This window comes from Prosopis cineraria, unplaced genomic scaffold, assembly GCF_029017545.1.
Source record: "Prosopis cineraria cultivar Desert tree isolate PC_DT_omini unplaced genomic scaffold, ASM2901754v1 PC15, whole genome shotgun sequence".
NCBI classification, from domain to species: Eukaryota; Viridiplantae; Streptophyta; class Magnoliopsida; order Fabales; family Fabaceae; genus Prosopis; species Prosopis cineraria.
This window is the reverse complement of record NW_026555346.1, coordinates 5,152,270-5,169,545: the sequence shown is the minus strand read 5'-3', so window position 1 is coordinate 5,169,545 and position 17,276 is coordinate 5,152,270. Positions and strand designations below refer to the sequence as shown.

Below are 17,276 nucleotides of genomic sequence, written 5' to 3'. Positions count from 1 at the left end.
CAACATTTTTGAAATTTGATGGATTGATTACTTTTGCACAAACTCTAGTGACATTATGAGTATTTTTTTCCTCACTTTAAGTCATTAGATACTCCTGACTAATGATTTCATAAGTATTTTAATCCATTTTTAATCCACGTTAGCAAAGGTTGACACGTAGTAAGTACAGTCAACATTTAATACTAGAAACTAACGATGTTAGGGTAAAGTTAACAATTTGATCATTTTTACACCAATTCTAATAACGTTATACATATTTTTATTATTTTTCTCACTTTAAGCTATTGGATGCTTTTGTAATTTAATCCAAAAAAAAATTTATAAAAACATTCCTTTTCTTACATAATTTTTCCAAAAATAGAAGGAGGGTCTCATGAAAGGGTAAGACCTATATACTTAGCTTTATATACTTAATATACTTATATTAAATTAAATTATAATATGTGAATCTTAATGTATTAATTTAAGCAATAACAAAAAATTATTATAGAAAAATAAATTATAAAAAATTTTATATATTTAGATTTAATTGAATATAAATATTTTAAATATATAAATTTAAGTATATAAGTTTTTTTTTTTTGAGATTACTAAACACAAAACAGTTAAAAGTCATTATTTTCAGCATAGGAAGTAAAAATGAGCATATCTGCGTTCACCAGGGAGAAGAGAAGCAAGGGCAAAAGAGAACACCCACTTCATTTATCTCCTCGATGTCCATTCCCTACAGAGGAAACGGGAGGAACCGAGAGCAGTGGGACTTCAAAAATCTCATCTTTCCCCGTTTGTGTCCTTCCCCTTGCTTTGATGCATCAAACCAACTACCAATCAAATGTTCCCTTCGTTCCAAAAAAATAGCCGGCCTCGGGAGGAGGTAATTTCTATCTCCCTCTTCTTAACTATTTTTTCAACGTTCTTCTACACACTCCACAGAAGGGCTCGTAAGTTCTGGTATAGAAATTAAAGTGCTTGGGGCTTGGTTTACAAATCTACTGAGCCGACGGTTCATAATTTCTTACCGTTTCTAGATTGCACTTCTCGAGTATCTCTGTTCTGATATTTCCGTGAACTCTCTGAAAAGGGGACTTCCGAAATTTGTATATACTGAGCCACTTTCTTTCCTCCCATTGAAAATTAAATATGTTTCTACTCGTATGATTTGATAATATGTTGACTTTTGTCATCTGTTTTGTTTCCTTTTCAATGTTTTCATTTGCCTGTCTGGACACACACGCAGCAACAAAAGCAAGAAAGAGAGTGGTTAGGAGTAAGTTTCAGGCCAGAGAACTTCATTCCAGGTCTTGTTATAGGCTTCATTATTGGGCTGTTGTTCGATTTATCAAAGCCCGGTAGAAATTACTCAACAAAGAAAAATTTATCATCGAGCAAGCTCCAACGGCAACTGTCAGTCCCAAGCAATGGTGATCAAGAGCTTAAAATGGTTTGTTGCTTTACCTTGTCATCGCTTTCTCAAGTGTTTTTTTTTTTTCGGGAGAGGGGTTAAATTGCTTTTTAATCCCTTTCATGATTCTTTGATAGATTAATTTTACCTCATGTAAATAACGAATTTTAGTTTGTTGGTTGTATGTGCGTAACTCAAGTAGTCAAGTTGTGCCTATACTGTCAGAGTCATTGAGAAGATAAGTTTCAAAATGAACAGAATTTATGATGAATTAGTACAGTATAAAATGCCATCAGTTTTCACTGAACTTTTAGGAATTCAATTACATGCACTGAAGCAGACGATGTAGCATAAAAACCACAGCTGTAGCTGCTATGCCTATATAAAGCATGAAGCATCTTCCAGTAATTGTGCTACATTTTATATTTTGTTGCAGTAGATTGATTATTCAGTCGCTAATGTAATTAATCTCCTATTTTTGTTTTGAGGCCATGTATGTTTGAGGTTAATTTGAGCGTGAAAGCATTGAGTTTAATTTTATTGAAAGACTTCTTTTGTTGGCTGAGATATTTCTGGTTTCAATGTTTGAACTGTATGCGCCAGGTTCTGGTAGTAAGACAAGACCTAAAGATGAAATCAGGAAAGATAGCATCCCAGTGTGCTCGTAAGATACCAAACCATTATTAAATTTGAGGTTTTGCGCTTCATCTTGATATGTAAAGTCTCTTTATTATTATGTGCTGTATGTAATTGATTACCCATCGGGATTTGTCTTATCAATTTATATCTTTTTGTTTACATTTGCTGTTTTTGCAGATGCTGCCACTGGAATGTATGCTGAACTAATGCACAGGTACTTTGAAGTGTATTTTCTGAGCCTTGAGATCTCACTGTTTTCATGTGGAACTCGCCAAACCAATCCACTGATCTGCAACCCTTACACACTTTTGCCTTCAGTGTTTTGCTTTTGCTTGTAGAATTTGAAATTGAAACTGTAACCATTGAATAGTCGAATGGTTGTTCATGTTTTATGAAAATTCGGTAATGCTTTGTTATTTTTTGGGGAGCTAGGGGGAAGGAGGAAGGCAAGGGGAAAGTCCTTGTTGACATTTATAATGTCATGGGTTGGGCAGGTGGGTGGGGGCTTTTGTGCGTGCGTGCATGTATCAAACTTGTTATCTCAAACATGGAGATGTTGATCACTCAGCAAGGACTGTTATATCATACTCAAGAACATTGACATCATAATGTATTATTTAAAGTGAATTTCGCTTCAGGGTTAATCTAAATTGTTATATTCTCTGCTTTTCACTTTTGCTGATGTGGTAAGCTCCCCCACTGACTTCTTTTGCAGCCATCGATCCCTTTTGAGACAATGGGAACAGCTTGGCCAACCAAAAATTGTTCTGACTTGCAAGAATCAACAAGAAATGTAAGGAGGCTTTTTTGTATTGTCAGTCTCCAGTCTAGTACATGGGATTCATCCCTTCACTTTCCTTGCAAACACAGGAATAAGCTAAAGGAAGCAGCTGAGAGTATTGGCCTTCCTACTTTTGTTGTTGCTGATGCTGGACGAACGCAGGTAATGCTTTGCACTTTGGCATAATAATATAATTGTAGTACCGCAAAAAACTACCTTGATGGCATGTAGCATCCAGTGAAACACCTCATGTGAAAATTATGTGAAATTTGATATGGTTTGTCTTCTTATAATGGTTGAAATGAATTGATTGAGGCTTTGATGGGATTCAAGGGTGAACTTGCAAATGCTTGATTTTTCTCTTCTTGGGTTATTTCCCCAGTTACTCTCATTTCTTTGGAATGTGCCTAAAATCCAAGATTTCTGACGATCAGATGATTGTTGCGTAACATGAGAGAACCACCATATGTTCGTCCTAGGTACTAACTAACGAGACACCAAAGTCTGACGCACATGGCACAAAAGTTATTGTTTTATACACTGCTGTAGAATTACATGTTGCTCACGTAACCTAAACTTGGCATATAACTGATGATGTGAAATAGAATGGTCTTAGGACAGTGAAGCATTCTAGAATTTAGTTGTGCCTGGATGAATGTAAATATCATGCAGTTGTTTGCAAGGGATGGATTATGGGCTCTTTTCCTAATCCTTTTCGGTATTTCAGGTTGCGGCAGGGTCAAAGACCGTTCTTGCAGTTGGACCTGGTAAGCTTGTGATTTGATGCTTTTGATGTTTTGTTCTCAGAGAGAAACTGAACATGGTTGTATTGAATCTGAAACTAATATGCATATCCTATACATATGAATGTGAAATTGGCAAGGTCCAAAAGCATATGTGGATTCGGTGACTGGGAAGTTGGCCCTGCTTTGACAAATGGTGATTAATAATCAGCCTCCAAATGCATGCTGTGGTCGCTTGAGTTTCTGAGACGTTTGAAGAGTTCAATCGAAGTGGCCTACAAAATTTTTCTCACCCACCCAACTCATTTACTAGGATTGATTATTTGGATGCGAATTTCTTTTAGGGCTTCAGATTGTATGGATTTTATTCACTTGTAGTTGTCGCAGTGGTCAAACTTTTTGAGACTGAGGCTGACTCTAAACCTACTGGGTGTACATTTATCCGCGATGCACAGCAACATTGTCTTCTTTGGCCCTTCGAGAAACCAATAAAAATCCTTATTTATTACTCTAGAATCTAGACGGATGCTTGCCCCCAAAAGAAAATGGGAACTTAATTAAAACTGAGGAACACATCGCTATTCAATTTGCATACAATTGTTTTTAATGATTTTACAATCGGGTTATTCAATAATAATGTGATATAATATGCAAGAAGTTTTATAAAACACTCGATCTTCTTTTTGACCAACAGAGTATGCATTCAATAACCAAATCAAAAGGGACCATAACAACGTATCAGCAAAAGCTTAAAAAACAAAGATAATCGAAACTAAAACCAAACAGGGGAAAAAAACAGGGCACAAACAAAAAGAAATAAAAGGTGAGGGTCACCCAACGCCCAGTCTGTCAATCCTAGAAGAAGGTTGATCTAAATTCAAAGAGGCTTCCATGAAATCAACGGCTAGAATATTAGATGAAGTGATAGCGCCACCACCCATCTGAGAGGGTACACATTATTACAAGCTAAATGATCAGCTGCCTTGTTACCTTCATGCCGAGTGAAAGAAAGAGAGAACCCAGCATCTGACGTCATTCGATCAATTAAATCTAAGATCGGACCTCTACAAATCTATTAACCAATGTCAGACCTTTGCTCACAGTTCACAAGAGACAATCACTCTAAAAAATAACATTTGCATTACCCAAGTCAACTGCAATCATTAAAGCTATTTTAGGGCCAAAGCTTCTGTCATGAATGTTGGTAGTGACTTGATTTTTTTCACGTAAACCCATTTGATGTCTCCCCATTCATCTCTGCAAATAATACCAATGGCAGCACTGTTGTCTTTAGCATGAAAAGCACCATCAAAGTTGACTTTCAAGCATCCCACCTTAGGAAATTGCCACACAGTCAGCTGCTGAATTTTTCATTTGCATCCTCAAAAACAAATCTTTGGTCGCAACTTGCCCGATATTCTGAAATTACAGCTTTAGCCTTAAGAATCACGGGCATTTTATCAACTTGTTCATGATTAAAAACAAAGTCATTTCATTCTGAGATTTCCAAATAAGCCATAAAACCCAGCATAAATGGGACAAATCATATGTTGAGAAAGGACTTCCAAAATGAATAACAGAAAAACCACCAATTCCTGAAGCTAGAAAGGACAAATCTCTACCATCGATGATGCTAGACCAACACCATGCGGCTTTATAGCCTTCAGTTGTAGAGATAAAATCAGATTTAGGGAAATAAATCCCTTTAAGAATATGAGCCCAGGAGCATCAAGGTGTTGCAATAGATGCCAAGCCATTTTGGCAAGCAAAGAATCATTAAACAAAGCAAAATATCTGAACCCCATTCCACCATCCTTCTTCTCATGAGTTAATTTATCCCAAGCAAGCCAGTGGGTTTTGTCACTACCTTGTGTCCCCTCCCACCAAAAATTTGAGATGAGGCCATTCAGTTCCTTGCATGACTCGATGGAAAACTTCAACCAAGACGTAGAGAAAATAGGGATTGCATTAATAACAAATTTAATTAAAACCTCCCTACCAGCATAAGACAAATGTTTTTTACTACACCCATTAACTTTCCTGCAAACCTTCTCCCTAACAAAAGCCAAGGCCTAGTGTTCTGTCTAGCCCCAAATACTTGGAATTCCTAAGTATTTTCCTAGATCCCCAGCTTCACTAATAGCAAGTACTTCACACATCTCCTTTTTCACAAAATCAGGAGTGTTATTAGATAAATAAATTCTTGATTTTTTTCAAATTAGCTGCCTGACTAGAAGCCTCACAGTAGACTTCGAGAATTTTCATCAACTTGACACAATTTCTTCAAGAAGCATTCACAAAGAAGAACGCATCATCACCGAAAAAACTATGAGAAATCTCGAGGCATTTAGTACTCAGCTTAATTCCCTCCAAAGAGTCATCTTCAATATTTTGTGTTGTTAATAAAGACAAAACTTCTGCCACTAACATGAACGAGGATGACAAGAGTGGATCCCCTAGTCACAACCTCCTACTTGGTGAGATAGAGGCAACTTTTTTCACTAGATAAGCACATACTAATATATTCAACACATTTCATCACAAGATTGGCCCAACTAATAGAAAAGCCAAATTTAATCAAAACAAGCCTTAAAAAATCTCATTTCACTCTATCATAAGCTTTATTCATATTTATTTTTAAAGCAAATTTGTATAAAAAAGTAATCATATATTTATTATACTATTACGACGATAAATGTACAAATTCTTTTTATTTCAACCTACTTGATTATATTGTTGGCACATAAAATTGGGTGAATTATTTAAAAACTCAATGGAAGAAAACGTATATAATAAAAAGTTTGGATGAATGTTTAAAATAATTGATAATTGATGTTAATATATCAATTATCAATAAATATATAATCAATGTCAGCGGTAAAATCTAACCAAAAAAAAAAATACAATTATTAATAAGTTATGAATAGCGATAAGAATTAAATCGTTAAAATTTTTTGGAGAAAGTAAAACATACAATTAAAAACTAGTGCGATGCATGAAAAGTGAGAGAAAATTATAATAAAAAATAAAAGAGAAAAATAAGGGCATGGAATCAAGAGAAGATAAATTAATATTATTTATAAATCATCTGACTTATCATAAAATTATTAACTATTAAATATACAAATATAAATATAATTATGTGAAAAAAGTTATTTATTAAACTGAACAACGGAAACTTAAATAATAATCCCCTTGCGAGGGGAAAAACTCTCAAATGATCTAACCCTTACTATTGATTAAAGAGAGTAAAATGCAAAATAATAATAAAAGCCTAAACCTCGGTAAAACCCTAGTTTCAATCTCTGGAGGCTCTCTCTGAAAGCTCTATTCCTCGGGAATTTGGTGCTATTGTTCAAATGGCCTCTCGTTGTAGATCTCTGTCGCAACCAGCAGTCTCGCTTATTAGATCTACCATTTCTAAATCATCAAACAAGCCCAAGCCCTCAACTTTCCTCCACCACACTCGCTCGCCTCCTACATTTCCGAGGCAAGTACATCTTCTCCTTTTAGCACTTTCCCATCGTAAATTCCTTTTCTACCGGTTGTCTTCCTCGTTGTAGTTCTAAAGAATTTCTGATTTCGAATTGCAGGGCGGTTCCTCATCTCGGTTGCGCGCAGTCCTTGCTTCCCTTCCACTCTGCAATCTCCTCAGCTCGCCTCACCTCTTGCCTTGGTATAGATTCAAGGAACTCCAGGTCGTTGTCTCAGGGTATGCTCTGCAGTGCCAACCCCGGAGTTTGATATCTCGAATGTTTTTTATTTGGTATCTGTAAGCAACTCTTTTCCATTCGATTATTCAAGTGTTCTTCTTCAGTCTTTATTTTTAGTAAATTCTTTAATTTTATTCGTCAGTTCCAAAATGCAAAACTTGGGGCTTGATCCTTCCGTGGTACTAGAAACAGCTTATAGTTATTGAGAATTGTCTCATGAGTTACTATCTGTGATCATTTTGCATAAGAATTTTGTTATCGTTTTTCGCCATTCCTTTTAGGCGTAGAGATGCTTATGATATTATTCCCACATAATCTAGTCACGCATTTGCATGCAACTCAAACATTTTAGAAAAATAAAAGATAAGGAAAAAAAAAAATCAAAACTTGAGCTAGTTGATGCAAAGTCCACTACTTTAGCTGAAAAGTTTAGTTTTTTTCTCCCAATTCGAGGGGGTGAACTGCGAATTATACTTTAGCTTCTTATGTTGCATCCGTTCTAAGAGGCAAGAGCCTTGATTTTCTGGTTGGCTGTGATTGTGGCCACTTTCTGTTAATGATTTAGGTGAAAAACAGCGTTTTCTTGATTTTCATTAATCAAGATGCATATAACACTACCATAGAATTTTTGTAGTTAATTCAAGAGTATCATCCTTTTTTCGTTGTTTGTCAACGCTATAAACACTTCCAAGTCTTAAATTCTTCCGCTTCTTCTTTGCCAAGATGTTTTAACTGTGGACTTACCCATTTGTATGTCCCTATTAAAAATACGTCAAGAACGGTGGAATTTTATTGGAATGAATGCTTGGTTTATAGATAATTTATGGGATAACTAATGAGGTGCTTAGTTTTTAAAATATAAGAAAATCAAAGCATATTCTTGCTTTTGTAAATGAAAGGGTATTTTTTTTTTTTAGCATAACAGGAAAAGTGCATCTTGGTTGTCTCTTGTCTGTGTCTAATAGAAGGCTACAGGTTTTGCTTACATTGTGGCTTGGGAATGGCAACCATTGCATCACCCGTGCCTTTTTGCAATTTTTCAGCTTTAGAAATTGCAAGGACTTGAGTCGTTTCATATCTATTTATGCCCCTACTATTTTATTTTATATTCTTCAATTTGTTTTAGTAATTGAAAATGCCTGACAATGCAGTAGGTGCGCAGTCCCAATACTTTGTAAAGCCCTGCGGTATTGTGCCTTTTGTGTTGTGCCAATGTCATTTTTGTGAACCACTCATTGATTCTTTGCTCTCCACCACCCCCCCTTTTTGGTTGCATATATGCACACTGCACACCCAGAGCAGCTCCTGCAAACCTTGTCAATCTAACAAGGTGAGAACAAATTGCTGGGATCACATATAGAAATGAACCATGTCTTCAGGTTCATGTGAGAGATGCAATTATGTGTTGTGATGCATTGTGTGGCCTTAATTAATTATAATGTAGGACATATTTGGAGCAAAAATAATTTTATGTTAAACCACAGGCTAGGGCTTAAGTCAATGTTATTGCAGAGAAGACTTTCTGCTCCTTAGGAAACTATTATGTATTTACCTCTTGATTAGCCATCTGTGCAGACTGCATCATTTGCTTGGGTGGTGAGTTTCATTAGTTTAATTCTTTGTTACGAGGGATACAATTTAACCTTGTATTTGCTTACTATTTTTTTCAACTTGGATTCAAGATGACGCATTTTCTGATTTTCTGTCTTTAGTCATTCTGATAATTGCAAGTCTTTATCTTATGTTTGAAGAGATGCCACAAGTTTCACTTGAGAATCATGCTGTTTTTGATTGAGTGGAAACTAATATCACTTGCCTTGTTTAGGGTGTTCTCTTGTAAAAGAAAATACTCGTTGTGTAAACGAATGCTTATGTAGTGTTTCCTCCCAATTTTCAACAGAAATGGGCCTCAGCACACCTCGATAAGCGATTTAGAAGACCAACGATTGATGAATTATAGTCATCGGTTCCGCTGCTGGGATGCCTTTTGCGGTGAACTGTTTAATTTTTTAAAATGATTTTCAGCATGACGGGTACAAAGTTGGAAGAATCCTTCCATATTCCTGTAACTAAGGCCGCGGATCCCTAAAAATTCTGGTTCAATCCAGGTTCAATTGTTTAAAGATTGACTTCAGCTTTGGTACTTGATTATTAACAAATAAAGAACACGTTCATGCACTTGTCCACTATTTAAGCACTCTGTTCAGGGATAGCCTGGCAGGAGAATCAGCGCATATCATCGGTTTGTAATTGACCTTCCGTTGCCGCGGCGAGGCCAGGCAAGGTAATATTGCAGTCACTGCAAAGTATGGAGTAGGTCGATATCAGTTATATACTATTCTCTAAGGTTATATGCGGAGCACGTGGGAAGGTGGATCCGGAACAAGGGAGTGATCATGTCCCGGATTCGTTCATGAACAGCCTTGATGGCAGAGTTCGTGTCTCTCTGATAAAAATACATGACACGAGCATGTGGAACTCCGGATAGATGCCGAGTGCCATGTGTGGGCGCTTTGTTTTACAATAGGTACTGTAAGCTTTGTATAAAAATTAGGAAGAGTTAAAGTATGCTTTAAATTTTAAGGTGAAGATGATAGTTAACGACTCAACCCAGCGATCGCCTTGCTGTCACTTCATCACCGTGTACGGTTTCAGTAGGACGTTGTATGCTTTATACAACGAGGGGTCTTCCTGGGGAGGCAGGGTCTATGCGGTGCATGCCCACGTAATAATCATTTAATTACTCAATAGTGCATTTGCCAGTTCATTACGTGAAACAAGTTTCAAGGAGCGTCCGTTCTGTCATTCGCATGGGTCAATGCTTGACGTGATCTGCCTACGGTAAGATAAGAGCCCTGTCTGACCTTGTTTCCATCTCGGTAGAGGTGGACTCCTTCACAGGAGCGTTTTCACATTTTATAAAAAAAAAATTAATCTTTTAATTCTTTAATTTTTAAATTATTTATAACTAAGTGCTTTAATTATAACTTGTTGTGATTTAGTCTTTTAATTATAATTTATCTATAACTCAATCTCTCAATTTTTGAATTATTTATAAATTAATCCCTTAACCTTCGTTAATTTTTTTTTTCATGTTAGCTTATATCTCACATTAATGAATGAGAAGAAGGTATTTTAAAGTAATATATGAGTATTTTTTATCCTTCTTATTTGATAAAATTTTTAAAAAAAATAAAAAATAATGATTGAGTTATGGATAAATTAAAAGTTGAAAGATTGAGTTGCAGCGAGTCATAATTGAGGAATTGAGTTATAAATGAGTTAAAAATTGAAAGATTAAGAGATTAATTTTTTTCATTTTGTAATGAATATGAAAGAAGCATTGATGATGAGCGGTGCACCCACCAGCCGCCTGAGATTCGGGACATAGTTTGATTTTGATTTCTTTTCTTGCCAAAGTAAAAGGTATGCCACACATGTTGCAGTTCTTCAGCTTTGATACTCGCTTTGATTTGCACTGAAGCTATGTGGTTGAGGGGTGCCTTTTGTGTTTCCTGATTTTTTTTATTTTTTTTTTTTATAAAAAAGCGTTGCTAAGTATCCTACGTCTGACCTATAACATATCGAAGATCAAGGTTAACAACAACCGACCTCTCCTTCTCGTTCCATGGTGACAGGGATGAACACCGCAATTGATGGGGAAGGCATCTGATTATCTGATATATATAATGGGTTTTAAAAAATAATACATGGACAGCAAAAAGGAAACACACACACACACGCACAGAGATAGAGAGGAATATAAAATGACAAGGAAGCCATGGAAGAGTCTCATGTGACCACCGCAGTGTTAGCTTTTGGCTCCCTCTATTTATTATCCTTCTGTTTCTCACTCTGTTTCCCCACCTTAATTTTCACTGTATTCCACAATCTATCCTCTTAAGTTTTTCTAGTATATATCCATGCTTTGATTAATAACGAGACAGGTTATCTTCACCAAAAAGAAATTCAACAAAAGCGTCCCACTCAGTAGCTTCAAGTATAATCCTGTCATGACAATACAAATTAATTTGGGAAGACGCCGCCTGTTTATATTGTTAAATAATATTCCTAAGGATCTGCGTCGCCTCAGATCCTATGCGCTTACAATATTCTATTACAGTTCACATATTATGGTGTGTGTGTGTGTGTGTGTATTCGTTATGTTTGAAATTTATCTACTGTCTTTTAATCAATTTTAATTCAATGCCAAAAAAATCTCAATCACCTCATTATCTTTCAAAAAAAAAAAAAACTTGAATCACATGCTAGCTGGGTTGGGAAAGCTTTCAATTTTCCACTGCGACCTCACATGTTCCGTTAAGCTTATTCGGGATGCATCAATGAATCTTTCACGTGCATTCAGATCAAGTCTCAAAACTCAACGTAGAATAAACATAAAGATAAACCCCCACAGCGGTTTGATAATATAGCATAACAGAGGCGAAGCAGGACCTCGGGGGTATCGAAGAAGTGAGGAGAAAATTATGTATGATGCTAAAAGCGTGTTTAAGAGATCCACTTTTCCTTTTCTTCCAACGTTATATTCTCCGCAACCCTATTTTGCTGATTAACCTAACCAGTCCCTAAAAAACTAACTCATGCCCATTTTGATCATTCGATTTCGGGATCTATGCCCAAGAAGCCACAGATACGGAGGTACAAAAGGCGAATTCATCAGTAATTTAAAAAAATATCGCGTTTAATTGCCGTCCAAGTTAACCATTAATCATTACATAGCATATCGTCTCATTATCAGAGATTACGACACTAATTAAATACAGGGCAAGCTGTTCGTGTATCATGAGTAATCATTCAACATATAACCGAAGAAATATGATATTTTTGGCGAAGTTTTTGGATAAGGTACTTATTGTACAGATTGCCACATCGACATACGCACACTGTACAAAGTCATTGATGCCAAATTAAAGGAGAAGAAAGAGAACGAATTTGAAGCATTCATGATTTGACCGAAAAATAAGATGAATGTCTTAATTAGAAAAATTTGAATTTGGATGGAGAGTTGTGCCCACTTTGGCCTAAATAACGACTCCAAGAGAATCATTAATTAGATGATACTACAGAAACTCAAAAAGAAAAAGAGAAAAGGCCGGATTATAGGGAAAGAAATGAAAATCCCTTTGAAAATTAGGAATCAAATGGTCTAAAAAAATCAAGATGGTAGCTAATTCTCAGAGGCTCTACCTAGAAAACTACTAAATGAGCTGTCTGAAGTCAGGGCCGAGGTGTTGGTGGATCAAGTAATCGTCCCCATTGGACACATGAAACTCGAACATCATGTTGGGATGTTGCAGAACCTGATGGTGTTGCTGCTGCTGCATCTCCTTCTGCCGACGAAGCTCCATCACCTTCCGGTGTGAGTTTGAATGCTTTGTCAGCACAAAAGTCGGACTCGCTGCCGGCCGGTACTCTGGCACTAGCCGGCCTGACTTGTACCTCACCCCACAGGCATTGCAAAGTGTCTTGGGACCCATGGGTCCTGTCCGCCATTGCGGTGTCTTATCTGTAGCACAATGCAGGCACTTGCGCCCCTCGCCACCACTGTCCTTTCTCCTTGGAGCGGACTTTCCTGGTTTCTTCCCGGTGGAAAGGACGACGTCGGGGTCTGAGGAAGATGATGTGGAGGATGGAGATGGTGATGCAGATGGAGATGGAGAAAGAAGGAGGAGGCGAGAGTTCCAGTTGCATGGAGAGCCACGTGAACGTTTGCTGCGAGCCTTGGCCGGAACGGAGACTTCAGAGTTGAATATGGGGCTGTTGACACTTCGGTTGTTTTCGGCCTGCAATTCATGAGTTTCGGATGCTTCCACATCGTTTCGGGCTTTTATCCCTGATATCAGATGCAGCTTTTGCAGGTCCTCGCTCGAAAATGATTCCTCCACCACATTCGAAAGCCATTCCAGCTCCGCCATATCATCATACTGCTTGTATGTTAAGATTAGTCAAAACCCAACCGAGCATGTATTAGTTTCATATACACACACATATACATCTATCTTTTTTTTTTTAATTTTCCATTTTTGTGTGATCGGCCTCATTCTGCTTTCATGTGCACAGCTAATGCAAAGTTGGTATTTTGTTTGATAGCAAACGCGATCACAATGAGGAGGAAGAAAAAAGAATATACGCGAGACCAAACAAACTTGGATAGATAAAAAAAAGAGAGAAAAGGCCAATCCAATGTGATAATTCTAACTTTGTATGCACACATGTGTTAGGAATTCAAACACTCAAAAGGGCAGGAAATCATGAATAAGTGTGTTCGCGCAGTGAGAGAGGAACTGCAGTAGATCATACAATGTGCGAATTGCAAAGTAATGTGTTTATGAAGAGGGGTGAGAGAGAGAAGCATATATACCGGCACGGGGACGCAGAGGTCGCCAGGTAAATGCAGGTCATGGAAACTGCGGCAGCCAATATCGCCGACGACATTGGGGTGGGAGACAGGGGAAGCATCAACGGTAGCGACGGTGGAAGAATTGGCAGATTTGCCGGGAAGGGAATGGAGGGCGGAAACGTCATCGAGGAGGAGAGGTTCATCGTCGTTGGGGAAGTCGAGGAGGTCCTCAACGACAAAGGAGTCGGCAGCGGGCATGTTGTTGGGAGTCTGGAAGAAGTCGGGAGCTTCCATGGGGGAGAGGGAATGATGGGAAGGAAAGGAACGAGAGAGAGAGGGGGGACGGAGGGAGAGAGGGAGAGCAGTGAAAAAGGAGTGAGAGAAAGTAGAGAAAGTTGGACAATGTGTGACAAAGTAGTGGCTTTGAATGGAGAGAGAAATGGCGAGGAGGGTTTATTTGCGTTTGAAGGGGACAAGCGGACTCCTATTTTCGACCCTCTTCTTTCTCTTCCTTTCTCAGCCATGTAAAATCAATATGAAGAAGCTTCCCAGGGTGAAAAAAAAAAAAAAAAGACGCACGATTTATCTAAGTTTAATCCTAAAAAGAAACAAAAGATAAATGTGGGACAAATTACTTTTTTTGCTTTTGCGGCCGCTCTTTATATATCCTCGTGTTTCCCCGGTTTTCTTCTTTTCTCTGTCGAGTAATGGCTCTCTTGCTGTCACATTGTGCTGTTCAAAACTAATTAAATTCAAAAAATGATATTAATAAACACAATTCTAGAGAATTATTTTGGTTACACCGTCATGTAGTTCAATTTTAAGACTGGAGAAACTACGATGCAGTTTTCCTTGACATGTTAGGGCCTGCTTGGTTTGTGTTTCCGTTTTTTTTTTAATTATTTTGTAATATGGTTTTTAAAGTTGTTTTTCAAAACAATAGAATTAAAATCTATTTGGTTATATTAATTCAAAGACAGATTTAGAATTAAAAAGAGTTTGATAGTGATGGTTGAAAGCGGTACTGACGATGATTTAGGATAAAAATTGATTGAGATAGTTATATTTCTAAATAATTAAATGTAGTGTGTTTTCCAAAAAAAAAATTTAAAATATTTTCATTTTTTTAAATTAAAAAAACGAAAATTTTAAAAAGAATTAAATACAAGACATTTGCACAGATGAGTTTTTAAATTTTTTAAAAAATAGGCCCTTAATTAGTTGCACGCCCGAAAACTCTAGTGTATATAAGTCGTGGAGTTGGTTGTAACTATGTGTTACTATTGCATGGTGATGAATAATATATAGAATGAATTTTTTTTACCAGCTTTTGCCATGTATATTTCATTTTTGAATTTATTATGCGATTAGATAAAAGTTTGATAGCATGAGCCAATTAGTTCTTCCAAGTTTTAGCACCTCTGCATGCGCAGCATTTTTCTTCCCTAGAATTTGCCCGTGTAGCCAAAAGAATATTCCTTTTTTTAATTTGTAGGACACTTCTAACTATTTTAGACATATTAACTATTTTTTGTATATTTTAGAAAAATGAAATATACTTCTATTTTATTTTGGACTTTAAACAAAAATACAACTACATTAAAAACCCTCACACTAATAAAGAAAAAGTAAATTGAAAAAAGTAATTTAAATATTATAAAATATTCTACATTTTTTTGACTAAGAATAAATTTTAAAATGTGGCTTACTAATAGGATAGGAGGAGTATGTTAATCTAAAATAGAAGAATTAGATAATTTAGGTAGGTGCTGGAAATTCATAGACTGTTTGTTACGATGCCAGTGGACAGTGAAACTTTGTCATGTTCCGTGTGAAGTGAACCAGGGGGCCGATGCTCTTGCAAAGAAGGGAGGGTACAAGTGTAGATACTTTGATGCCGTCCCAGATTTCATGAGGACCCTAGTCCTTAATGATTGTTTAGGATTACATTCCTCTCATGTTTAGTTTTTTGTAATTGGCTTTAGTCCTCCCTTATCCAAAAAGAGTGGTTGGGGGGATGGTTTAGGGAGGAAGTCGTTAATTTTGGCCTAAAACGTAAACAAATTTTACGTTGTTTTTGTATTTTGTGTTTTAGTTAATTTTATTGCATTGAAATACGAGACAATAAGGTTAAGGTTAGAAATCGGTAGTATCAAATCAAGAGCATTAATTGAACTTCCTGGTGTAAGAATTAAAAATGAAAAATGCAGTGTCTTGCAACTATAGCGTGCATGTGAATGAGCTGTCAAGTAAAAATTCAAAAAATAAAAAATTGAAGTGTCTTGTAATAAAAATATGTATATAAGTTGTCAAGTAGAATTCAACAATAAAAATTGAAGTGTGATTGTAGCAAGAGTATGTATGGACATTGTTTACTAAAAATGTTCAGAATCAAGATTTATTATATATGCATATATATATATCTTAAAAAAAGATTAAAATATTGCAAATAGACAGTCACCATGCAGTGATGTTAGTGGCAATACACATACGAGAAGAAGAGTATGAAAAGAAAAGAAAAGAAAGCAATGAGTTTTTATTTATAAACTTGATTGGACTGAAATTGCACGATGAGTTGAAAAATGGAAAACACTAATTAAGGACCAATCTCCACAAGAGGCCCATTCTGTTATTTCATTGAGGGCTGACCTTTAAGGAGTTAGTGAAATAATACATTTCAATGGAGCGGCGACTGAATCTTAAAATCATCTCTCGCTGCATTTGAAATTCAAAAAACCTACTATGTTATGTCTCCTCAACAAGGTGCACCAGCGATCTTGGAGTTGAGTTGAACACTTATTGCTCTTATAGGTGGGCAAAATTCAAATTTGAAGTAGGGCACCATTATCTACCTATGTAAAAGGCAATGAGCATGTAACTTGAACTCACTTCAATGCTCTACATGACTCAACTGTTTCAAGCAAACTTAATTAATTTAGTGTCAAGCACAACTTTATTTAAGGCGACCCTTGATCTTAAGTCTAGATTTTCTAGACTCATTGCTTTGTTTTTTCTTCAAATCATCAAAATGCCCTAGCTCATTGCAACTACTCTCAAATAATGCAATGTCATCACCCCCCCCACACACAGTGCATACTCTAAACTCTAGTTCAATTTTGCACTCTAGAGAAATTGTGATCAAAGATTTTGAAAACTTACAGTCATTTGATCACTAATTCCTTCAAGGGCACAATTTCTCACCACAGAGAAAATAATTTTTTCACTTTTTTTCCTTCGTTTTCTCTTAATTTCTCAATCTTGATCATTAATCTTACTTTATTAAATAAATTTATTTTAATCATAAATTTAATGAATAGTCATGACTGAGAAATGGAGAGACCGATAGAAAACAAGTGAAAAAACCCTATTAATAATTCAAAGGTACATTGTTGCAGAAAGGGTAGACTTAAATTATGAAATTGCCCCTACAGAAATGGAAATTTTTACATAATGCCAATAGAGAAAGTTAATTATTTTAAAAGAATTATTCATAAGTTTCAGGTGAGAAAATTGAACATAGATATAGTCTGTGAATTTCATCTAGGGCAAATTAACCTTCATCCTATGAAAAAAAAAAAATTTATCTATCACGAAAGCCGAAACCTCTGGTCGTCACCCATTACCCAACAATCATTAT

At 36.3% G+C, this 17,276-nt stretch overlaps 3 protein-coding genes across 7 annotated transcripts; 2 read left to right on the top strand and 1 right to left on the bottom strand.

Moving 5' to 3' along the window:
• The first annotated feature begins 703 nt into the window (after window positions 1–703).
• Window positions 704–4,073, top strand: LOC129294471 (uncharacterized). The gene is made up of 8 exons (XM_054932876.1): window positions 704–874; window positions 1,238–1,441; window positions 2,006–2,066; window positions 2,219–2,255; window positions 2,757–2,834; window positions 2,912–2,984; window positions 3,550–3,589; window positions 3,706–4,073. The coding sequence occupies exons 1-8, from the start codon at window positions 833–835 to the stop codon at window positions 3,753–3,755; spliced, it is 585 nt and encodes a 194-aa protein (XP_054788851.1). The 5' UTR covers window positions 704–832; the 3' UTR covers window positions 3,756–4,073.
• A 2,763-nt stretch (window positions 4,074–6,836) lies between these two features.
• On the top strand, window positions 6,837–9,456 carry LOC129294630 (protein NONRESPONDING TO OXYLIPINS 2, mitochondrial). Of its 5 annotated transcripts, none has more exons than XR_008589411.1 (4): window positions 6,837–7,055; window positions 7,159–7,337; window positions 8,430–8,608; window positions 9,179–9,456. XR_008589411.1 is itself a non-coding variant. In XM_054933065.1 (4 exons), exons 1-4 carry the CDS (start codon window positions 6,925–6,927, stop codon window positions 9,236–9,238), a joined length of 489 nt encoding a protein of 162 aa, XP_054789040.1. In that variant the 5' UTR covers window positions 6,837–6,924; the 3' UTR covers window positions 9,239–9,456. The 5 variants fall into 5 exon arrangements, 4 of the variants coding, with proteins under 4 accessions (XP_054789040.1, XP_054789043.1, XP_054789042.1 ...); XM_054933065.1 differs by having other exon boundaries at window positions 7,159–7,277; XM_054933068.1 differs by lacking the exon at window positions 8,430–8,608 and having other exon boundaries at window positions 7,159–7,277.
• Window positions 9,457–12,259: 2,803 nt separating this feature from the next.
• LOC129294802 (GATA transcription factor 9-like) lies at window positions 12,260–14,048 on the bottom strand. Its single transcript, XM_054933295.1, has 2 exons — window positions 13,661–14,048; window positions 12,260–13,223 (listed from the first exon to the last, which is right to left on the bottom strand). The coding sequence occupies exons 1-2, from the start codon at window positions 13,931–13,933 to the stop codon at window positions 12,498–12,500; spliced, it is 999 nt and encodes a 332-aa protein (XP_054789270.1). The 5' UTR covers window positions 13,934–14,048; the 3' UTR covers window positions 12,260–12,497.
• Window positions 14,049–17,276: the final 3,228 nt, after the last annotated feature.